Consider the following 25,026-nt stretch of genomic DNA (forward strand, 5'->3'; position numbering starts at 1 on the left):
ATCCAAAATCAGCGTTTATATATAAGGCTGCAAGTACAATGTTACATCAACAAGTATCAAACTATGGACAATGAACACATATATAAATAAAACATAAGCTCAATCTAGTAAACAATAAAGACTAATAGTCTTCAATCTTCATCCTCATCATCAAAATCCTCATCAAAAATAGAAGAAGAAGCATGCTCAACAGTGGATGGTGGAGCGAAAGAAGATGTTGGGCCAATTCCAAATAAAAAAGTCAAAATGGAAAAAGGAAAAAAAAGGAAGAAAAAAATGCCTTTTTTTTGTTGGAAACGCTGTTGTACGAGCTTGAAACACATTTTAGGCTGTACTGGTCACGTTTTAGCCTTGTGAATCTCGCTTGTATAGCCTGAAACGTGTTTTAGGTCCTTACCAAACGTATTTTAGCATTTCGTTTTCGTTTCGCGCTGAAACACCCTCCAGTCCAGTGTTTCCTAAAACATAGCTTGAACCTTGCCTAGTCCTGATAGCTCCGCTTGAGCTCAATTTCCTACTATGACTGTGTCCGTCTCCTTTGAGCTCTTGATCCAACATTCCACGTCCCATGCATCCTTGCCGCTTGCTCTATAACCAGTGTCTGCTTGCAGCGACTATGCCAAACTTGTTCACCTATGTGATGGTTTCTCCTTGTGTTCTGCCACTGGGTCTGACAACCCTCACAAATGTCGGCCAACACTATTGTACCTTTACGATCACTCAACCACCCCCTTTTTTAATTTCCTTCTTTACTTAGTCGCTGTATGGTGTACGACCTTCGACCTTTTGGTTCTCAGCCTAGAAAATTTTAAATCTGTAACTCGTATGATCACAACTAAACTTGACCTTGACGATGCCTATACAAGCTTTGTACCTTGAGGTCAACTTCTTAGAATTGTTTCTCTGGTGCCATGTTAAATCTTGAACCAAGCACCTAGCAATTAGTTCCTAGCATATTATTACAGATATACTAAATAAAAGGAGAACTAGGTTCATAACACAATTATTCAATGAAAGCAAAAACATTAACCAATCTCAATCACATGTGACACATACACATTATGCCTAATCAATAGTTCTTCATTAATTTAATAATTTGAACCTACTTGTGCTCTTGTCCAGGGATAATGGCCCAACTAAGGAAAGTACATTTAGAACGCACCCTGGATCTGATCCAACAAATTAGTTCCTAGATTTGTCCTTGATCTACTTGGCTGATGTGGATTTCTAATGCTGTATCCCTGCACCTTCCTCAGATTTAGCACACCTGAGTATCTCACTCCTCACTTGAGAAAATCCCTCTCTCAATGGATTTTGCCATTGTATGTTGTGTTCTCCTCTCCTTAGCCTTGCGTTTATAACTTTTTGTTGAGCTGAATCCCTAACCCTAATATCCAAAGTGACGAATGGTCGAGATGAGATCTTGCCTCAATGGAGATCAACAGTTGTGATTAAAACATGATCACTAAAGTAAATACTTGACTTTTCTTAAGTTTCTTTAGCTCAATAGCCAACATAATTAATAACGTGTTTTTTCTGAGGTAGACTAAGGCTAAGTTACAATAGCAACTTACTCAATGCTTGTGCAAGTGTTCTAAGGAGACTTTGGGCGACTTTTGGATGCCTAGGCACTTAGGCTTATGCAGAAGTACCTCCCCGAGCTACAAACATCAACATACTTAACACTTCAGAGTCACATCAATCAAATGAGGGACCAACTATACCTATTGTTAAACATGAAGCAGACATACACCAAGTAGTTGTGCTTCTTGGCTCAAGGCTTGTTCTTTGTGAAGTAAATGCTCAGTTAGAGCAAGTTAATATTTTGCTCACAACAACCTGCCAATGAGTCCAATGACTTGCCAAACAAATCCTTCAATTTTTATTCACTTGGAAACTTATTTTCTCTCAGTAAGATTGTCAACAGCCTTCTTTGCTTAGACCATTCCTTCCATTGAAATTGGATACTAGGGAAATGGAGTCAACTTATCTCCTTGTGAAGTTGACGAAGTGGGGGATATCGACCAAGTGAGAGAGCGATTGACCAGGTAAATATAAAATTTGATAAGGGATGGAGTTGACCAATGGATTAACCAAGTCAACCTAGCTACGATAGAGGTCGACTAAACATCCAATTCAACTAGTAAGGGGATGAGTCAACTATCAATCAATTAGTTGAAAAGTTTGATGGATGTCGACCAAGACTGTGATGCAAGTTGACTAGGTAAGTATATTTCGACCAAGCTAAAGCAAATCAACTAACTGAAGAGTAAGTCAATTTAGGGGAGATGCAGTTGACTAGTGGATAAGAAAATCGGCCAGGGAATCAACTAAATTGAACAAGCTAGTATGGATCGACCAAGATGAAAATTTCTGCACCCAGAAGAGATGCGTATGGCCACATACATGTGAGAAAACAATAGACACTCCAACAAATAAAATTGACCCAGTAGACACAAATTTGACTAAGAGTTAACAAAATCAACTAGCAATGTCTTGAATTACCCTGCAATTATTTGAAACACTTAGGTGGAAGGAAATTGACCAAAGAAGAGAAATTCAGCTAGAGAGGGAAGAATTCAACACAAAGCAAGGAGTGACTCACTCCCAGTGTGTATGGACCCCATGGCCATCACATAACTGTGTGGGTGAAATTCAACTTGACCAGTAAAGAAGAATTCACCCCCAAGCAATAACATTATAGTCCAAATGACTTCTGGTCGAACTCTTCTTGTTAGTTGAATGCTCTTTCGTGTGCTGGGCATGGAGTGCAAATGTTAATGGATGCCAGTGGTCAGAAGAAATCCCACATGTTAGTAAAAATTCAACGGTGGGCATCATAGCAGCTGTTGGCTTCCACAGAAAATGAATAGGAAATGATTTCTGAGCCTTGCTAACTGAAAGATAGTAGATAGTTCTTCATTTCCATTTAGGATTCATCTACAGGCAGCATTAAAGCTCAAAGGAATTCATATTGTTATCTAAAGAGTGCAGCAAACAACAAAATTATCTACACCATGACCATAGTGAATCCGTACATAGTTTTCTCTTCACGGACACAGAAATATCCAAGAATTCATACCGCCATTTAAACAAACCATAAGACATATTTATATTGAAAATCCAAAGGGGAAAACCAGCTTCGAATGGAACTTAGTATTTCATTCAGCTATCTCTGGCTACATTGTTGTTCCCTCTCCTTGGCAAAAAGAAGACCCATTGAGAGTGAAATGCATGAGAGAAATATGGAGAGATGGGGGGTCGACAGCCATGGCCCTTCACTTAATATTTCTCAGCCTTCTATCCTATTCATTTCTTCCTTTTCGTCTAATTTTTTTGTCACACATTTTATTCAATGCTACATTTACTTGTATTTTATATAGTTGGCTAACCTTCATTAATTGCCAAATTGCATTATAATTTATAAGTACTAACTCTTACATCCATTCATCGGTTCAGATCCATTTTGGATCATATTGTTATCATTCATTTATTCTTATACAAGTGATTTAACTTAAGGGCACCATTAAGCACTGCACTCTTTGTTTCTTGGTTTGATCTGTCTTGTGCTTGGTTTATTTCTCTCTCTAGCACACTTGTGCTAGGGTTTATTTCTGAACCTCTCTTAGCTGCTCTAATGCCGTTTAAACTTTATCTCTTTCTTCATTGCAGAATTTGGGCTGTTTTTGGTTCTGTTTGATTCTATTGCTAACACTTGTGAATCTATACAAGTCTTCTTGGTAATTCCTGGTTCAAATCCAGTCATAACAAGTTGTAATTATCTCTTATTATCTACCCTTAAAAAATGAAAGCCTGTCATTTCTGTAGACTGAAAAAGCATTTTCAATGATAGCGAGAAATAGGCATACATACGCTCTTGCATAAAAAAAATAAAAAGTCTCTTTAAGCAACTGAAGAGCTACAGAGTACAGAATACATGATACTTGCGTGCAATCTAGTTAGCTACAGAGTACAGAATACATGATACTTGCGTGCAATCTAGTTATTTTAAGAGAGTACAAAATATTACTTCTAATTCTCTTGAGCAATCTCAAATAGAATGTTTCCATTATGTTTATCCATGTTGGTAGAAAGTGCCATAACCTAGTATGATTTGGAAAACTTAAAAGAAAAGGTTTATCATAAGCCAGTTGTAGTTTGTCCATAATATCTTTGCCATCCCAAGATATGATATATTATATAAGTTGTTTTATGATGGGAAGTTTTGTGCTGGGAATGGCCAGGTGAATAGAAATTCGGGCACTTCGATTTTGGATGCAAGGTCACGTCCCATTCGTCATGAAATGTTTATACTAAAAGTGTCACCAACTGCAAAGTTTTTGCGTTTGGTTACTAAATGTTCTCAAGCTAATGGTATGTACTGTGTAAATTATTTTCTTTTGATCCATCTACTATTTCGGTTTGTTTGCATTCTATCTTTCTTTTTCTCATTTTGAACTTTCTTCTCTATTATCACTAGTTACAACTAAATATTATTGGTGTCGCATATAGTATAAAGCACGAGGTTCTAGTACTCGTCTATTGGATTATAAACAGTTTGATGTTCCTCTATGTTAACAGTGTTTATATGAATCAAAGCATATTGGGAAATCTACTCATTATAATCCACACAGAGTATGGCAATGCATATATAGGCAGAGTCAGAATAAATTGCATGTACAATTAAATGAATGAGCCAAAAACATCGAAAAATAATATACTGGTTTTTTCTTTTGTTGAGAAATACTGATTCTAGAAAGCTACAGCTGTTCCTGGGCTAAGCTGCTGTGCTATGGGGGTCATATTTCTGCTGTGAAAATAACCAGGACATTCTGTTTACTTTTATTCCATAGACATGTCCAGAGATTATTATGTTCAAAAACACCTTACAGAAAACAGGGAGGAGTTATGAATGCCAATACTCATGTCGAAATGCATTTTGTCAATTATGTCCTTTTCTTATTCTGACAAAATGCAATGTTTTAAATCATCTTGTTAACAGCAAGGAAACAGAAAGTTACTTTGAGCATTTGAATTTTCCAAAACAAAATCTGCTTCTGCTTCATGGGGGGTATCACACGAGACTCTGTAATGAACTAAAGCTGCTCCAGTGCAATGTTATTATCAGCATTTGGATGTTAAAAGTTATATTGGCCTGCATAATGTCATTGATTAGTCTCCACTCCTGCAACCCCACCATATTTTGAGATGAGAGAAAACATTAAACAATCATGATTACACCTAGAGGGAGTGCGTGGATAAGCAAATGATTGTTTAGTATGCTGGAAACCTTGGATATAAACCTTTGGCATGCCCAACATCAAACCTTAAAGTAGTTGCAGCTAACTTGGTTGGTGCCATTTGATGTTTATTCGTGGACATCCATGGGGAACAGGGGCCGCTAACTGATGATTCCTCCAACTTATGGCATACTTAGCAGCCCCTATTCCCCATGGGTGTCAATGAAGAAAGCATCATCATAAAAAGACAGACTCCATCCAATAGCTGAGGGTTTATCTCTATCCAACAAAAGGCTACCTTGTTCTTGCAGGAGATAGGAATCATAAATATCATTTTCCATTTAATAGGAGACAAATAGTTCGCCATCAAACAGGTGAATTGAAGGCATTTCTAGCACATTCATCAAATCATTGCTTCTAAGGTCAATGCTAAGTCTTATGTATGATCTACCATCATCATAATCTTAAAAAATGTACATCTCAATTCAAAATAAATAGAATCAAATTCCTTATTTCAAGAGGAGTGTTTTTGAAATTTTGATGTTCTATGCTGTTACAATCACTTAAATCCAAAACTTCTTTATGCTTCAAAATAAGTTAAGTAATTGTAAATAGAACATAAACCATATAAACCATATGCACAATGAAAGACAACCAAAAACTCAACGAGACACAGAGAAATTAGGTTAATGACCAAGGCAAAACCCACAAGGGGAAAACCCAACCATATTCTTTTTCTATTTGAAATCAATTGTTTAGTAGAGATACAAAGTACAATGAGTGAATGAAGAAGTTCACCCAAATCTGAAGAAGATCTCTGATAGCAGTAGCTAATGCAAACACTGAATCACTTTGGCTCTCCAAGATCTTCCTTTACTCTTCAAGACTCCCTTTCTCTCTCTCTCAATCTTCCTCTCGACTCTCCAACTCTCTCTTTCTCAAGTTCAAACTCTCTTTCACAAGCACAAGTAAGTGCCTCAAGTGAGGATGAGAGACACAAATATATAGGAAGAGCAAGGAGGTCGAATTCATGAGGGAGTAACTCCTATGCCTTGAGGAGGAGTTACATATGCCAAAATAGGAGTGTAACTTATGCCATAAAGGAGAGGAGTGTAACTTATGCATTTAGGAGAGAAGTGTAACTTATGCATTAAAGAGGTGTAAGAGGAATCTTTTTATGACGAGTCATTAAAGTGTGTAAGAGAGTGTAAGAGGTGCGTAAGAGCATTAAAGAGAGAGAGGAATGAATCCATTAAGAGAGAGAGAGTAACATATGCATTAATTGAGGGGAGTTACATATGACATGATTGAGTCTCATGATTGAGAGACTTGAATTTCTTTTTAATAATAATATAATAATATCATAAAGAGGATAATAATAATAATAATAATAATATTGATGATTAAGTTAAAAATTAAACAATTGAGATTGATTAAGGACAAGTTAAGTGATTTTCCATCATGTATATATGATTACGAATTGATGGAAGGTGATTTACTATTTTTGGAAAGTCATGGTTGCAAAGATAGACACAACTTTCTATTTTTAGAAAATCACTTTAGAAAGGTCAAAAATGAAATTCTATTCAAGGAAATTCATCCCATAGTTGTCAATTTTCAACACTCCCTCTCAGCTAGGGAGGAATTTCTTTCTGATACAAGGATCTCTGTTATCTTTGCTTTGGAACAATGATGTTACAATCTAATGAAGAAGAATCATCATAGGGGAGATACATCCATCACCCTATACACACTTGGGGGGATCCACTTGTCAACACATGACAAGGATCTCGCACATCCAAGGCTCATCACTGCTTGGGGGGATCCACTTGTCAACACATGACAAGGATCTCGCTCATCCAAGGCTCATCACAACTTGGGGGGATCCACTTGTCAACACATGACAAGGATCTCGCACATCCAAGGCTCATCACTGCTTGGGGGGATCCACTTGTCAACACATGACAAGGATCTTGCTCATCCAAGGCTCATCACTGCTTGGGGGGATCCACTTGTCAACACATGACAAGGATCTCGCTCATCCAAGGCTTATCATCCATGACCACCCTCTCTAGGAAGGGTCACATCTGTTAGTCCAAGCTGCTCTCTGAAAACCAAGAACTTTCCTTTCAACAAAGGCTTGGTAAGAATGTCGGCAATTTGGTCATCAATCACTATATATAGTGATATTTGATCTCAATGTTTTTGGACTTGTCATGGAACATGAGATTTTCAGCAAGTCGAATCCCACTCTTATTGTCACAATAAATTATTGTAGTATCCAATACTTGCTCAAACAACTCTCCAAAGAGCTTCCTTAGCCATACTGCCTCACAGCTAGCCATGCTAGCAACAATGTATTTTGCTTCAGCCGTGCTAAGGGCAATGAGCTCCTACTATCAGTAGAGTTACCAGCCCAATCAACATCAGAGTATCCATGTAGCCTTACATCTTCAACAATATATCTCAATCCAAGATTGATGGTCCCATGCAGGTACCTCAACACATGCTTTGCAGAAACCCAATGTGCATGAGCAGGCTTAATCATGTATTGACTCAGAGTATTGACTGCAAAGCATATATCTGGTCTAGTGTTCACTAAGAACATCAGTGCCCCAATCAGTTGATGGTACTCAGAAGGATTAGCCAAATCAGGTCTTGCAGCTTTACCACAAAGCTTCTTGAAATTCATTTCCATTGGAGTATTCATGGACTTACACTCAATCATGCCAAACCTTTCTAGTAGTTTGACAACATATTTTCCTTGAGAAAGGAAAATCTCACCAGATTTCTGCCATACCTCCAGGCCTAGAAAGTAGTGCATCAAACCAAGATATTTCATTTCAAATTCAAAAGCTAACTCCCTCTTACATTGGAGAATAAGAGGTTCACTATTGATTAGAAATAAATCATCAACATACAATACCAAATTCAAAGACATACCCTGGATTGTCTTAAAATAAAGATTTGGATCTACATTGCTTCTGGTAAAACCAAGCTTCATCAATAAACTATTTATGCGAGCATACCAAGCTCTTGGAGCTTGTTTCAAACCATAGAGGGCTTTCTTTAGTCTACACACATGAGTTTTTGGATCATGTACTTCAAAGCCTTGTGGTTGCTCCACAAATACTTCTTCTTTAAGGAAGAAGTTTGACTTCTTTTTGGCTACCTTTCGGATTCTACTAGGCACGTGGCCTAGTTCAAGGTTCTTCATCCTCCTGTAATGGATCCTAAAACTTTTCAGCTTCCTGCAATTTGTTGTCTAAGGCTGCTTTGTCCTAGTGAAACAAACTGAGGCCTTTCGACCTATTTTCAATACAGATTAAGGGCTTTGACCCTCCACAAATGCAATCATGAACTCAAATAGACCTTAAATTTGATCACGAGCTTTTCTTCCAACGAAATGAGTCTTGGCTCCATGAAATTTTGGCTTTCCTGATATGATATGAGATTCGGCCTTGAACCAGGGCTTCAACCTCTTTCAGATGTAACACAAACTTGTTTTACATGGGCCATAAGTCACACAGATAGGGCACGAGCAACAAGGCAGATCTAGGCTTCATATAGAATGATCTTCGCCCTTTTTACAAACACAATAGACCTAGGGTTTCTAGGGTTGATGTCATAATAAGCCCTAGAGGATATCTTGAAAAGATTGGCTTCTCTTAACGCTACTTTTCATCCAAGCTTTGATACCATGTTGATTTTTCATAGGTCTTCTATCTGATAATTACTTTTAATGATTTTCACTTTAGATTATTTCAGATTCATTTTAATCATTAAGCAATTACATTGAAGATCTTCAACAATAAACATTAGGATCATAAAGAGATGGCCAAATCAAGACCACAAGCATTTAATGTAGGAAAACCCACATGGGGAAAATCCCATCAACCTTTTCCTTAGAGAAATTATTCAGTTCAACAAGAGACACACCTAGATCTTCTAGTCATGAACAAAGAATGCTTGGTCAAACCGGGTCCACTGCCTCCTAGTCAAGTCATAAATTTGTCCACTGAATTTGATTTGATTAGGTCTGCTAGGGCTAAACTCTGGCTTGCTTTTGCTCCCAATAAACTCGGTCTTGCAGCGCTAGTTTACCTCATAAACCCAACCTTACTGTGTCTCAGAATTTCGATTTGTCACAGATAATAATTTCGGTCTACCTTAGAATCATCTTGCTTGCCTCAGATTTAACTTCTTCTCTTCCTCAAATTCGATTTCTTCTTGGCCTCATTCGTCTTCTTGTTTTGCCTCAAAAAGTACGAGTTACTTGCTTGGAAAGGAGGTCAACTTCCTCATATATATATATAGTAGACTGGCTGGCTGAATGGGTGCCTTTATGACTGGGTCAACTTGACTAGGAGGAAGGCCAACTTGTTTTCTTTGGAGCCAAAAATTTAATTTTCAAAAATGAATTTTCTCTTTTGAAAAGGGACATGAAGAACATGCTTTTATCTTTATTGTTACAAGTACATCAAAGCCAAAAATAAGAATCACTATTTTTCTTAGCTTGCTTCCTTTAGCTAGTAATTTACACTACTTAATTTAAAACTAGCTTAAAATTTCTCTTAAGTTAAATTTTTCTTTTGAAAGGGGTAGTAACTATGTTGCACGGGTTCGCATACCCGGGGGTGGGGTTCTCGAACCCATCTCTGGTTCACGTCCCCAAGTACTGCATTCGGGTATGGGTGTTTCTGAGAAGAACCCATAAGAACCGGGTTCTTCTATGTAGAATTGAGTTCTCCATTAAAAGAATTTGGGTTCTTTTGTCTTGATAGGTATGGAGAACCCTGATGATGGGTACTTGGAACCCCAAAATCGGGTTCTTTGGGGTTCATTTTATTTTTTATTTTTAAAATTTTAATTAATTTAATGGGCTTCCCCTAATATTCCAGGTAGCTAGTTCTTCATCTTGCGAGAGGAATTGGAGTACTTATGCCTTTATCCATTCAGTAAAGAGAAATAGGTTGGGCTCAAAGAAGACAAAGAACTTAGTGTACATTCATAGCACACTTCGTCTCATATCTCGAAAAGACCTTGGGTATAGGGAGGGTCCTTTCAAGAGATGGGACCAATACACAGATGATGTAGTGTGTGTGGATGAGGATATACAACCAGATGGCCTTATTGAACTACCTCCAGTTGCTATGGATGAGAAGGAGCCTCAAGATGAAAGTGATTCCTACCTGGAGAGCATGCTAACTAAAGATCTGAGTGATGCTGATGATATGCATGTTGATGACATGGCTTGAGGAAGCCATTGTTCACTATTAGCTATTTTTATTTTCGTATTTTAAAATTTCCTAGTTCATGTTTGGAGATGCCTTAAGGCAAATTTTGATTGTAGTATGACAATGGAAATATATCATGATTCTTATTAATATGTGAGCTCCAATTTGCACTTGATATCAAACTAGAAATTTTGAAATTTCAATGTGAATGTTGAATGTTCAATGATGTGCTTGTTTAAATCTTTAAGTTTAAATCATAAATATTTTAGTTTTCTTGTTTAAAGTTGAAAATTATACAAATTCATATATATTATAATTTATAAAATATCATATCTATATATTATATATATAAATTATAATATACCCCCAAAGAACCCATGCACCCTATTTCAAAAAATGATGTACCCGTCCCTGAACCTACGTTTCCTGGCAACATAAAATTAAACTGATCTAAGAATTTAAATTTTAGAAATTTTAAACATTAGATCAATTTGAGTTTCTTTCATTTAACTCACTCACATCTAAGAAAATCATAAGCGAATGGATAAATTTAATGATTGCACATCTTTAATATTGAATTAGCATTAATTTAATTGTCTTAATGGTGCTGTTTATTTTTAATTTCTGCAGTAAATAGTCAATGGGACAGCAGCATAAAATCATTTTCAATTTACATTATTGCTTTAAAATAACATCTTAAACAATTAAGTGAAGAATTGGGATAATGATAATGGAAATATGAGTTCATGGAATGGTGTTGTTTATGATTATTCTAATTTTGTTTTCTTATTTCATTTACAATATAAATTACTTAATGTGTTGATGGCAATATTAAAACAATGGCTGGTATAATTACTTTTGATCTTGTCATTTGTTTCATGTGTTATGATTAATACAATTTCAAGGCAACACTAGCAGTAATAATTTCCTTATGGTGTATTTAATGTTCATCTCACATAAGAATCTCAAACTCTTTATCAATGTTGCACACATCGCGATCGGGATTTAATCGGCGCCGGGAAAAAATCGGAAAAATCGTTAAAATCGGGAAAAAATCGGGAAAAAATCGGAAAAAATCGTTTGGCACAAAAATATTCATTTTTTTTCATTTTTTTTCAATTTTTTTAATATCTAAACCATCTACAACATAAAATAAATACATTGACACATAAATATGATAAAAAAACTAATATATAAGATGTTCAATATCATTTCTAGCGCTAAAATCACACATAACATTGAATCATGTCCTGAATAGTAAGTCCTGAGTCCCAAGTCCAACTCAGCCTCAAAATATCAACAAAAAATATGATAATGTATCTCATCATGTCATAATGTCATATACAATAAAATGAAAGTCTAATCCTATTGATTTCCTCTGCCCCTCTTGCGAGAATATGGCACAGCTTTCTCTTTCCCTCTAGATGTAGAAGCTGGTGCCTGTGGTGGTGGAAATGGCAGTGGAGTCTGACGTGCTCTAGAAGCTGAAGAACTAGTAGTAGCAGCTACAAGAGGCTGAGGTGGACGGAGACCACGTCCTCTACTGGTGGTAGTGGTAGCCCGGGTAGCCCGGGTAGGCGGTGTCACCTCCTCCTCCTGCTCCTCCAACTCCTCCTCCTCCTGCTCCTGCTCCTGCTCCTGCTCCTCCTCCTCCTCCTCCTCCTCCCCCTCCTCCTCCCCCTCATCCTGCACTAACCAATCCTCAGTGGGATCCATGAGAGGCCTCTCGGTCTCAACCCTCCATTCAGCAGTGGTGTCAATCCCATCCAATGAGATGGCTTCCGTATCAGGTGTCTTCTCTAGTTGTTTCACCCACAATCGAAGATTGTAGTAGACATAGACCATGTCATTAAGTCTATGGGACTCCAACCTGTACAAAGTTCATGAAATAATAAATTAATAATTAATATTATAAAAAAAATATTGTTTAAAACTTTAATGAATTCAAAAATTTATTTGGAAATTTGCAATATTTTAAATGTTTAAGTGTTAACCTATTGCGCTTCTTGTTGTGTATTTTTTCAAATACACTCCAATTGCGCTCACATCCCGAGGAGCTGCATGTTTGGCTGAGGATGCGCACGGCAAGATTTTGCAAAAGGGGTACTCTGCCACCATACATCTTCCACCATGCGTCTACAACAAAATTACAAAGAAAATTTTAAATAAACATAAGAAAAAAATGGAATTTGAAGAAACAATGAAATTTGAAACAAAGTTACAAAGTACATACTACAAACTAAAAAATACCTGGGATTTTAACCGTCCTATCATTGATAGCCATCTCAAAGCCAAATGTGCCACCTGACAACTTATATTGCTCAATTTGTCTAGAGACCTCCATACGTTCTTCTGGAGTTTTCACCATCTTCTGGACACAGGTTAATAATCCTTCCACGACCTCAACATCAAAATTAAACCCACATGCATAAGAAAATGCAGGGTTCAGGAAAAGGCCAGCAGCATGAATGGGACGATGGAGTGTGTTGTTCCATCGCTCATCAATGACCTTCCATAGAAGGAGTTGTCTCTGGAACCCATCATCTCCCTTGTCATCATAGTAGGACCGAATGGCTTCTTTGGCCCTATCCATGGCTTCATACAAATAGCCCATTGCGGGCTTCTCACCATCTACCAACCGAAGAACCTTTACCAAAGGTTCTGTGACAGCGCACACCTCCTGCACTCCCGCCCAGAAGTCTTCTTGGTATGAAACAAGTCTGCAGACGGCCTCTCCTTCTGGTTTGCGGCTCATTGGCGAAGAACGCCACTCCTCTGAAACAAACATTCTCTTCAAATCCCACATAGAATTCAAGAGGGATTGAAGAGATATGAAACTCGTCGCAAACCGTGTAATGGCGGGGCGCACCAACTCTTTGTTGTTGGTGCATTTTCTCATCAAGCTAAGCACAGATGTGTGATTGTAAATAAATTTTGTGATGGTTTTTGATGAGTCAACAGCCTCTTTGACAAAGGGAATTTTCCCTATGTCCTCTAACATCAAATCAATACAATGGGCAGCACAAGGTGTCCAAAATAAAGTAGGATGCCTGTCCATAAGCAATCTACCAGCAGCAACATAATTTGCAGCGTTGTCCGTTATGACTTGGACAACATTTTCTGCACCCACCTCCAAAATAAACACATCCAGCAAATCACATAAATTTTTTGCATCTTTGATTTGATGAGTTGCATCAACAGATTTGATAAACATAGTCCCCAAGGGACAACTAACCAAGAAGTTTATAAGGGTTCTCCCCTTTTGGTCAGTCCAACCATCTGACATAACAGTGCATCCTGTTTGTGCCCATGATGCCCTAAAATCCTCCAATCTTTGGGTGCAGTCACGCTTTTCATCTTGAAGAAGCCGGCCTCTGAAATCATGAAGAGAAGGGAGTTTGTACCCCGGGCCAACACTGGCAACAGCATCAAGAGTAGGTTGGAAAAATGGATTATTCCTTATAATGCTGAAAGGAATATCACTCCAGAGGAGAAATTTTGTCATCAACTTGTCAGCTTTTTCTTTTTCAGTTCTTTTCATCATTGAACCGATAGTTGGTTGTGAACCAGGTGTGGTTCGAGGAACAAAATATGATGATGCAGCAAACGGATTGACTGACGCTGCAGTAGAACCTGTGCCACTTGGCCCACTTCCTTCAACTGACCTTCTTAGTTGCCTTTTGAGTTCTTCTTTGGCGTCTCTAGTGTGCTCTAATTCTCCCAATGCTCTCATGGCTTTTTGGATAATTTCAGCATTTGTCTTTAGACAGGGCCCCACATCACGTCCAGGGATTTGTGCAAGGTGGAACTTCAACCTGTACACCCCCCCGAATATTTCCTTTCCACACAACTTGCAAATCAAGTTTTGTCTATCATTCGGAGTTTTAGGGTCACCATATTCCCAGAAAGGATCCAATTTCCTTGGCATGTTTGTTTTTGAATTTTGAATTTGCAAACCTATGGAAAAATAAGGATTAGGAAATAGGAATTTAGGATTACATAAATGATAATAGTAAATAGTAAATACAAATTACAATTTAGCATTTGCAAAATTACAAGCTAATTATTTCCAAAATCCCAATTTGAATTTCTAAACCCAAAAAACAATGAAAAATAAAAAAAAATAAACAATGTTTAAAGAAAATGAGAAAATAAAAATCAAAAATTGGTTCTCATAGTCATAACAAATAACCCATCCCAAATCAATGAAAAATTTCTAAAAATTCTTTAAAAACAATGAAAAACAAAGTTTTTAGAGAACCAAAACAAAAAAAAATTAATCTACATACCTGGTTTATGGACAAATTCGCGATCTTGGCTTGGATTCCTCCTAAAATCGGCTCCCACAAGCGACGGCAACCCTCTCCCTCCCTTCTTCTCCTTCTCCTCCTTCTCCTCCGCGGCGGACTGCTGAATGAATAAACAAAAAATCGATTTTACATATAAAACCCCCGCTGCCCGCGCCTCCCGCGATTTTTTCCTTAAAAATCGCGATTTTTTCGAAAAAATCGCGATTTTTTAAAAAATCGCGATTTTTTCGATAAAAATCGTTAAAAAAAAATTTCCGCCGATTTTTTGGATAAAAATCGCGATTTGAATCGGCATTTTGAAAAAATCGCGATTTTCCGATTTTATCGCGATTAAATCGCGATGTGTGCAACACTGCTCTTTATGCACTAAATGGGGAAGTTTAATTGATCAGTTTGTTGGGCGATTTATTCAATTATAGATGTGCTATCTTGAATGGCTTACACATCATCCATGGAGTTGCAATATTAATACATGATTGGCATAATTGAGTATTTAACATTTGAAGTTTCTTTAGAAGTTTAACAATCACACCACAAGGTTCAACATTTCATTTAACCTTTCAAGTAATTGAACACTTCACCAAATTGTGTACATCTAAATCAACAAATAAAATCTTGATCATCATTAGACCCCCTTTTAGTGAATTTTCCTTGTCCTTGCTTCTGATACCACACCATTCGTTCAACTTGGACTTACGTGGTCTAGCATTGCAAGCAGCAAGTAGATTTAATATCCATTAGAAATTCACTTGTGAGTTAGTTTTCCTTGTCCTCGGTTCTTTAGATTCTTACTTCAATGATAGGATTAGCCCAAGGGATTTCCTCCTTGGCTTTGTTATACCAAGCCTAAAGTGATGAGGAATAAGTCACTTAGGTGACAGGTGGCTTGTTTAGTAGTTGCCTTAGGCATTCCCCTTTGGGAGGTTAGGACTTTTCCTCTAGGGAGTGTTTGAGAGCTAACAAAACCAATTCCGCCGACCATACTAGAGGGTTTCATTTGTCTTAGTCGATGCTCATAAGGCAATCCTTTTTGGTTCTTGTAACTTTGAAACTTTAGACATATGAACTACACCCAAGACTAGATCTAGTGTTCCCCATAGCCCAGGTGGGGTAAGCCCTAGTCTTCTCTATTTGTTTTCTTCAACTACAAAATATTTATTCAATTCCCTTTTTTTTTTGATGCAATCTAGGGTTTCAAGGAAATTATTTCATTAGATTTAGTTTGCTCTTGTTTACAAGTTCATTAGGCTATTAATCTTGAATATCTTGCTAGAATGGATTTGAAAATCATCTTTTTCCTCATAGAGTAAACCCAATATTGTTTTGCTAACATCCTTCTTTGGTTTATGGTCGACTCCAGCAGTTTCATTTTAAATAAGTCTGATAGATCTAGATACTGTAGTTTAATGAATATAATCAGTGCATCCTCTAGGCCAGTGATTTGATATTTTGCACATGTCATCGATGGAAATCTTCTAAAGGGTCAATTTATTATGCTGTTCAAGGAAATAATCACTGCTCAACTGATTTATAAAATGTTAATGCTTCAAGTACCATCCCTTAAGAATGCTATCCAATAAAAATTCAGTTAAAGTGCTAAGTTTAAACTCTGTTGGTTACATGGATGACAGTTTCTCTAATTGTTACAGCTTTGAATTCTCAATGATTTGTGTACATACATCAGCACTGTATTCATTAACCGCAATACTTCTCTTGGTTCATGAGCATTTGTATTTTGTGAGAGATAAAGGCCTCAGTTATGGAATCATCTTTTTGAAGAAACACACACCTTTATTTGCACTTGTGATCTTAAAGTTGGAATGAATTTCAGCTCCGGAGTTAGTATTCAATATTGATAATGCATATTTAGCAAATCTGTGAAACCCTTTGGTTCATTGAGCTTATTAATAATCATTTCATTTTCCAGTATATCTCGTGGACAACTTACTTTTCATGATTGCTGGTGCATTTCTGAGTAGTGCCACACGACAATTGGTTACTTGTTTTTTGTTGTTGTTGGACAAATCACTTGATTCATAAGAACTTGTGTTAATCAATTTGCATGCTTAGTCACTTGTGTTTCATATAAGGCAAATTGTTCATTTGTTATAAGGTTCATGAGTCGAGATCAAGCTAACAAGACCCTCTGACATTTGCAACAAACTTAGCATGTTTGACCACAGTGATTCTGCCATATACTAGAATAGTTTCTTTTCTTTAGTTCGAAGAGTGGGACAAGGCCACAGAGGTGACGGTGGGTGGCTTACCTGAGAGTTGCCTCTAGGCTTTCTTGCTGAAGTTAAGAATTTTCCTCTTAGGTGAGAGTTTGAGTGGTAACGTACTCCTCAATTTAAGAATTGTTTTCCTTATTTTTTTAGTAAGTCATTATTTTTCCCATATGTAAGAATATTCTTTATTATTCTTCTCATCTTGGGCTGTCCCAGCTGTTATCACAAAGTATTTCATTCGATTATACTGAACAACTTTACTCCATGCTCATTAGTAAATCACAAAATATTTCTTTGATTGTACCGAACAACTTTACTTCATGCTCCTTCATTTACTAATGACATCTCATGCAAAGTGATGTGACGATTTTTTAAAATTGCTTTCAAAACAGCATAGGTAAAGTGTATGTACAGTCCAACTATTTTTCACTATTGCGAAAGTGTTCCTGGTTCTGAGTTATTTTGGTTCAGCAAACCTCTCATTTCTTTTATACTGAAAATTCCATATGTTAAGATTCATTCCCAAATTTTTTTGGTTTTGTTCAGGGTGTTGCTGAGCATGCATATAATAGTAGAATTTTATGTCTTTGGTGTATTTTGGTGTGTATATGTCTATGTCTTCAAAATTTTCTATTTGTGCTTTTCCAGATTTTACATTGGATTCTGAAGCAGTGTGGATTATTTGAACTTTGGAAAACTGGTCTATTTATATGGCTAAGAAAAGTTAATATTGAGCTTTAAGATACATTATTTAGACTCTAGAGGCACTGCTTATTAATCTGGTTGCACCAACACAATTTTTTTGTTACTGGTGAAGAAATAGAGTTGGCAAAAAAAAAGTGTGTTCCGTGTGAATCGAAGGACTTGAAACCCATGTCCATAGAAGTAGCAGAGGAGCTATTACAGCAGGTGAATTTTGACTCTACTAGTCTGCAAGCTAATTTTGTGGATTGTTTAATTTCATTTTTTCACGCTTCATAAGAGTGCTGATAGTCATTCTGTGATTTATGTAGGTGCCAGGGTGGAACATCTCAAACGAAGATGGCAAACTTAAGTTGCAAACAGCATGGAAAGTGAAAAGCTTTATAAAAGGATTGGAACTTTTTAAACATGTAGCAGATATTGCTGAAGCAGAAGGTTAGATTGATATACTTAGACATTACTTTCGAGTATTTTATTTTTTGTAGATTTATTTGAAATGGCATACTTAATTCTATTTTCTTTTTATGAATAAATGACCTTGGCGTGAACAAATATTTCGGTATATTTATTTGAAATGGCATACATCAAGTTTTATTTTCTTATTATGAAAAATCAACCTTGGGGTGAACAAATAATGTTGACTATTACTACAGAATATTCACCTTTAAAAGTTCAAAGACTAATTGATGGAAGTAATTAGGTTTTGATCGGAAGAAGATTGGCAAACAACGAATTGTGAGCATAGGAAGCAGGGGCATTCATTTCTGTAGAGAGACTGCAATAATTAATGTTGGCTCGGTTCACAGTGGGTACCCTGGGTTTCATCGTGTTTCCATTCAATAGTTACCTTAGACAAAAATTTCATTAGTACATTTCAAAACAGTCCTCCCTAACCCAGGCAAGGGGATTGAATTGGTGCTAAGATGGGGAGAGCTGGATTCTTTGACAACTAGATGAAGGTTCTGACGGTGAGATTGTTCCTTCTGGACAAGTAACAGGGAAGAGTTAGAACTTTGAGAATTGGGCAATTTGTCGAGAAAGTAGAGGCTTATGAATAAATTTGCGGAAAGAAAAATGAGTTTATGGGATGATAGGAAATATGGAAGAAAAAGACGTTCATTATTCTATACTCCAAATTTGGAATTTTGGATGCTTCTTCCTCCTCCTTTACATGTGTTCATGTGTTGGAAATTGCAATAAACTTCATCTCTCATCCAAAACAAGGAATAAATACATGCTTTACGTTAATCCAAAACCATAGGATCTGTGTGCTTCATGTGTAGTTTCAGGCTATTCACAGGGTGAACAATAATCTTTTTAATCAATTACATGACATGATTTACTTTGTTACTTTATGAGTGAGTTCCAGTGGTTGATGGTGCTATTATTAGTACATGATGGGTTGAGAGATGTAGCTTGACTGGAAACTTCTTGCAGAGGTTCAATGTGAATGTGCAGAAGTGGTTTGAGAAATTTCTTTGCTGATCACCTTGGAAAGGTTTTCACTAATTATGTTTTGTAATTTCACTTGAAAAGAGAATCCCGTCAAAGTTTAATGTTTTGAATTTAATAGTAGGAATCTAAATGAAATGTTGTAGAAATTCTAGAACATTAATGACTTAGATTAGGATTTAATTTTAGCTTTACATCTCAAGATTGAGGTAGGTGGCAGTTGGGATTGTTGATTTTGTAGCTTCGAAAGATCTTCTGCATAGGCTGGTGTCTTGCATGGAGGAGAAGTCCTCTTTAGGGGTTGTTCAAGAGGAGCAACTAATATGATCTCCTTCCTAAGTTTTTAAATTTGGAAAAGTACATTGATTAATTATCTATTTAATGTTGACATTGAGCTAATGTTTATCTAAGGATAAATGCTAAATTAAGTGACTTAGATCTAATCTCCACCGTTGATCTAAGAAGGCTAGGATTTAATCTTTTAGCCGTCTATCACTTTGGAGATTAGGGATTTGGTCCATGGAGGAATTATAAAGAGAACCTATGTGAGAAGATGAAGACACATTACATTGCTATTGTTGAGAGAGCGATTTTTTCAACTAGTGAGAGACTCTAGGACGGAAGAGAAGGGAAGAAGATTGCAGCAAGGAAATTTTGGGAGCAAATTTAAAGGAGACCATGTTGAAGAATGTAACTAGGTTTGGTCTTCATAATTGTACTTGAAGTCAAAATGTAATATATTTGTCAAAAGAAAGCAAAAGGAATTTTTATTATTGATTTAATTGACTTGTTAAAGCATGGATTTCATGCTTGGGTCAATTATTATAGGTCAAGCCTCCATTGTAGGCTTTAGGATTATTTATTTAGGTCAAAGTTAATTTGTTTATTGGTCAAAGACTCCTCCATCAAGTCTTCCTCTGTCAGCTTCAAGTAGATCATCATCAAGTCGGCCTCGTTCAAGTAAAATCATGTCAGCCTAATCTTAAATGGAGACACAACTAATCATGAAGTCATGTTAGCTTATTTTCAAGAAGAAACAACTATATATACAAGGCTATACCTTGCTCCACAGTTTAGAAAAGAAGCTCGCAAAAATCTCAGAAGGACAAGTTCGGATATCTCTGAAATGAAGTTCGGACATCTCTGAAATGAGGCTTGGTTTATCTCTAAAATGAAGTTTGGATATCTCAGAAAATGAAGCTCGGATTACCTCATGTTCGGTGCTACTGCTATAACATTGTTTCAGTACCACAACAATGAGAAGGGTCAATGATAAGGGTATAACTACAATGATAATGGTTCGGTATGAGTTTAAGGGTATAACTACAGTGATAAGGGCTTGGTGTTACAACAGTGAAGATCTCGGTGCAATCTCTGTCCCAATGTAATTACAGTGATGAGAGTTCACAACAGTGAGAAGGATTTGGTGTCTTCACAGTAAGAAGTGATGATGTCTTGGTGCAAACTCAGTGGCAAGTATTTGATGCAAACTTAGTGATGAAAATTCAATGACATGGATGCAAACACAATGAAAGAAGGATGACTTGATGGAGGTAGTCTCAAGTCTATGTTGTAAGGGTCTTGGTCGTCTCATTTGGAATCTACTGAAGGAAGAACTTTGATTGGGTTTTCCCCTAGAGTGGGGTTTTGCCTTGGCAGTGTGCCTACATCTTGTGTTCTCTTTTATTTGTTGCATGGCATTAGTCTTGATGATAAGAAAAGATAATTCTAAAGAACAAATAATAATAATGAAAACATCACAAGATAATGTCATAATCAGAGAAATCAACTAAGTGCCACCTCCTTGGATTTCTCAACATGGGATCAGAGCTATGGTCAAGAGGCAGTTTGAAGATCACTTGGGTGCATTGGTATTAAAGATTAGGTGGGTGCATTTGTTGAGCATATTTGTATTAAAGATCAAGTCAGAAGGAATTCAAAAACATCCTGAAAGGCATAGTGACACAATTCGGTCACTTCAGAAAATGAGTAACCATGTTTAGTATGTTTTCAGTGATACAAGATTCAATGTAACTTAAGGAGATAAGTTCGGATAACATTTTCAGAGAAAAGGTCTTGGTGATGAAGATGTTGATTTCTGGTAGCATCAGATGTGCTCTAAGCCTCAAAACTTGAAGGGAGGTAGTGCAGAGCCACATTGAGGCAACACAGATTTTGAGGGGAGATTTGAAATTTGCTGAAGAGTCGAGTTCTAGAGCCAGAAGCCAAGGTTTGAGACCGTAATGGCAGAGAGTCGAAGCTTCCAGAGGCAAATCGACCAACAAGAAGGGAGACTCAGAACCTCGTAGCTGTGATGCTGCACTGCGTAGGCTGACGCAGAGGCAGTGTGGCGCTTTCCATCCAGAGCTTGGATCAATGTTGAATCTCCAGTGATAATGTGAGGTATTTCTCACTAATTTATTTGCCAGTCAGATTCTCTGTATTGGATAGCTAGTAAGGCATTCCAAGATTGTATTTAGAAACTATTGCATAATAATACAAACCCTCAGCTGCTGCACCGGTTTTTCCGGGGACATTTGTCCAAAAACAACGGTGTCACTTGTGTGTGTGTTATTTCTTCTTGCTCAGTTCTTGTTTCCGCATATAATTTAATTAGTGAAGGTTGTAGTTGTATTTACTTCGATATTTACAGTGTAATACAGTAAATAATTTGCATGAATTAACAAGTAGAAGTAATATCAGTTTGCTGTAGTAGGGATTTGGTGTGAAAATTCGGAATCCCGAATCACTACCTCAGCAACTGATTACGGTTCTCCTATTTGTTAATTACTGAAGAAAATTATTTACTATTTCCTACAGTAAATATTGAAACGAATACACTGCAGCCTACATCGTTTAAATTATAAGCAGAAACAAGAAACTGAACAGGGAAGAGATACAACACACACACATCTACACAATTATTTTTGGACAAACGTCACTGGAAAAACCCAGTTTGGGAAAATCGGTGCAACAACTGAGGGTTTTATTATTATGCAGTGGTAATTATGAGTACAATTCGATTTGTGCCCAACTGGCTATCTGATACAGAGAGAAACTGGACAAAACAAGTAGTGAGATGATGTCACCCTATCACTGGAAGATCCTGCTCTGATCTCGCTGGGAATGAGCCTCTGTGTCCCTTGTGTTAGCCTCTGTGTAGAATTGCATCAACCCCACGCAGTCTCTGCGTCACCTCTGCTGGGGACTGTGCTGCTCCTCCTTCTGACCCTCTGCTCGCTGGAAACTTTGAATTTCAGCCTCCCAGTCTCACCCCGGCTCCCGGCTTCTGATACTCGATTTCCTCAACAGGAATTTGATTTCCTTCTAGGCTCTGCGTTGCTACTGCGTCAACTTTGTGTGGGCCAACGTCAACTTCTCTCTGGATGTCGTTTTGCCCTCTCTGCCTTGTACTCTCTGGCCCAAGAAAAATCCCCACTGGATACTATCCTTGGCCTTCACTGCAAAATATCACTTCGAATTTCTCTCCAACGACTACTCTGCTTCAGTAATTCGATCTTTTGATCTCTACTCGATGTGTATTCTCCAAGTGCCCTGCAAGCCTTTTCTTATATCTTTCTGTTGGACAACCAATGACCCAGATTAACTTTTAATCAATGGCTTGATCCTCGTCTTCTTCTAGAAGTTACACCCACAGTTTAGATTAATACCCATTAATTATTTTAATTTCCTAAGTTTATACTTAGGGTCCCATTAAAAATAATTAATTAATTTAATAAAACTATCTCCGAGTGGAGTTTCCCAAAACGGTTTCTGGGTATTGGAGAATGCATGTGTCCAAGCCTCCCTACAAATTTTGAGACTTAAAGCACATTTGATGCTACCAGAAATCAACACTCCCTCCTAGCCAGGAATGTGCTCTAGTAATGCATCTTGCTGAAGCATCAATCTATTTTGTAACATCTCCTTCTACGCTGCTAATGTCTGACATCTTGTGCATCAACTACTGTGCAAATACTGCATCTGTACTGTTGCTGACCTTGCCACTATCAATATTGCATCCGTACTGCAACTCCCTCTCAATTATGTGTCTGTGTTGCTGCTGGCATTGCCATTGCCAACTGCATCTACACTGCAACTTTCTCCAACTATTGCTGCTACTGCATCAACAACGGAAATCATCCCAAATTACTGAACTGGTGTTCAGTATGATGCATCTCGTTGCTGGAGTTATGACTGCCACTAGTCTCTACGCTGACCCTCTGAAGCCTTTGCGTTGCTGTTGACCTCTGCTTTGTGCCAATTGCACTGCTGTCAACTCTAGCTTTGCGCTGCTCAGTCACTGGCGCTCCTAGCCACTGCAACTGTCACTCTAGCACTCCTCTGCACCAATTGACACTGGTCCATCCTGCTACTACTAATCTAGGTTCTTGTAGCAAGGAATTGATCCAAGAGGTGGGCTCCTCAAGGATCCTGCTCATCTGTAGCTCTTTCGAACTACAACTCTAAATCAACCCACCTCCCTCCTAGAGGTATTTCGACTGTTATGGCAAACTCCTCCTCCTTGATCTTTGCAGCTGCAACCTTTGGATTATGCTTCTCATCTTTGTCCTTCTTCTTGAGAGGACACTGTGTTGTGTAGTGACCGAATTCACCACACCTGAAGCATTTGATCTTCGAAACATCTTTCTTCTTTTTCCATTGCTCCTGCTGTCCCTTGGATATGAGGGCTGCATTATCTTCCTCCTCCTTGGGCTTCGACCCACTGTTGCTGCTTCCGTCAAGTTTACACTTGACCAAGTCTCTCCTCAGCTCCTCTTGCTTAAGAGTTGCCCACATTTCATCCCAGTTTGGCAAAGTCACCTTGCCCAGGATGCTCTGGACAAAGACTTGCCACTCCTCAGATACTGAATTTAGGGCCAGTCTTACCATCTTAGAACCTTGAGGTGTTGACCCCACAACTGCTAGCTCATCTCGGGTCTCCTGAAGCTTAGTGAGGAACGGATCAATGCACTCCCCCTTCTGCATCTGCAAAGATCTCATCTTCTGCTCTAAATACATCTTCCGCTGCTCGGAAGATCCTTGATACAGCGTTGACAATGCATCCCACATCTCCTTGGCAGTCCTCTTGGCAGTGATTTGACAAACTATATGATCCTTCACTCCGTCGAGGATCATTCTCTTTGTCTTCGCCATCTCTCCCTTGTATTTCTTGAGCGGATCTGGATCCGCGGGCACAACTACCACGCTGTCGACGTAGGTTTTGAGAAAATGCTCATCCAGAAGGCACGACATCCTTGCCTTCCAGATCACATAGTTGGATGCACCATCCAATCGATCCTGATCTCTCAACCCACTGGCTGCCATCCTTGCCAAACGAAAAATGTTGAATAGCCTCCTCTCTCCTTTGCGCAGTGTTGGACTGGTCTATGCACTCCCTGCTGGAGCTTGTAGATCTGCCCCTCCGCTGCTTCTCAGCAAATGAGAATTCAGACTCCTTGGCTGGAAGTCCTCTAAGGAAGAATTCCCTCAACCGTGTCTCTCTCTTCCCTTTGACGTCTTTCTGGAGCTTGTAGATCTGCCCCTCTCCGCTGCTTCTCAGCAAATGAGAATTCAGACTCCTTGGCTGGAAGTCCTCTAAGGAAGAATTCCCTCAACCGTGTCTCTTTCTTCCCTCTGACGTCTTTCTGCCTAGCAACTGCCTGCAAAAAATCGCGTCTCACCAGAAACCTCCTCTTCGCTGAAGCTTTTGCGCTGCTCCCCTAGACACTGGCAAAGTTCAATCTGGAAGTCTTACCTCTCTGTCGATTCACTCAGAGAGAGCCCTTCCTCGAAATTTTTTCCCTCCTAGCCTGGACTGCACAATCCCTTTGGGGATTCGATTTGCTGCCTATGC

General features: G+C 38.0%; 2 protein-coding genes across 4 annotated transcripts in view; one reads left to right on the plus strand and one right to left on the minus strand.

The window, feature by feature from the left end:
* Nucleotides 1-25,026, plus strand: part of LOC149246640 (pterin-4-alpha-carbinolamine dehydratase 2, mitochondrial-like) — a 158,883-nt gene that overhangs the window by 38,468 nt on the left and 95,389 nt on the right. For 2 of the 3 annotated variants that reach the window (XM_089457988.1, XM_089457986.1), the window contains exons 2-4: nt 4,245-4,374; nt 17,833-17,924; nt 18,029-18,152. In XM_089457988.1, the coding sequence (XP_089314114.1) occupies nt 4,245-4,374; nt 17,833-17,924; nt 18,029-18,152 (346 nt within the window). The remainder of the gene's footprint in view (nt 1-4,244; nt 4,375-17,832; nt 17,925-18,028; nt 18,153-25,026) is intronic. The other variant, XM_089457987.1, reaches the window with a different exon arrangement.
* On the minus strand, nt 11,653-13,583 carry LOC149246641 (uncharacterized). Its single transcript, XM_089457985.1, has 3 exons — nt 12,728-13,583; nt 12,472-12,613; nt 11,653-12,347 (listed from the first exon to the last, which is right to left on the minus strand). The coding sequence occupies exons 1-3, from the start codon at nt 13,533-13,535 to the stop codon at nt 11,843-11,845; spliced, it is 1,455 nt and encodes a 484-aa protein (XP_089314111.1). The 5' UTR covers nt 13,536-13,583; the 3' UTR covers nt 11,653-11,842.

The sequence above is a fragment of the Pinus tabuliformis genome, chromosome 7 (assembly GCF_031772625.1).
Source record: "Pinus tabuliformis cultivar Carrire ecotype Pingquan chromosome 7, CPIR1, whole genome shotgun sequence".
In the NCBI taxonomy this organism is placed as follows: Eukaryota; Viridiplantae; Streptophyta; class Pinopsida; order Pinales; family Pinaceae; genus Pinus; species Pinus tabuliformis.

Bases quoted from the DNA above. Each gene is read 5' to 3' on its own strand.
- LOC149246641 (XM_089457985.1), bottom strand. From the start codon at position 13,535: ATGGACAGGCATCCTACTTTATTTTGGACACCTTGTGCTGCCCATTGT. The intron at 12,614-12,727 runs GTATTTTTTAGT...ATTTTGTTGTAG, and splicing joins TAGGACGGTTAAAATCCCAG to ACGCATGGTGGAAGATGTAT. The intron at 12,348-12,471 runs GTTAACACTTAA...AACTTTGTACAG, and splicing joins CACAACAAGAAGCGCAATAG to GTTGGAGTCCCATAGACTTA.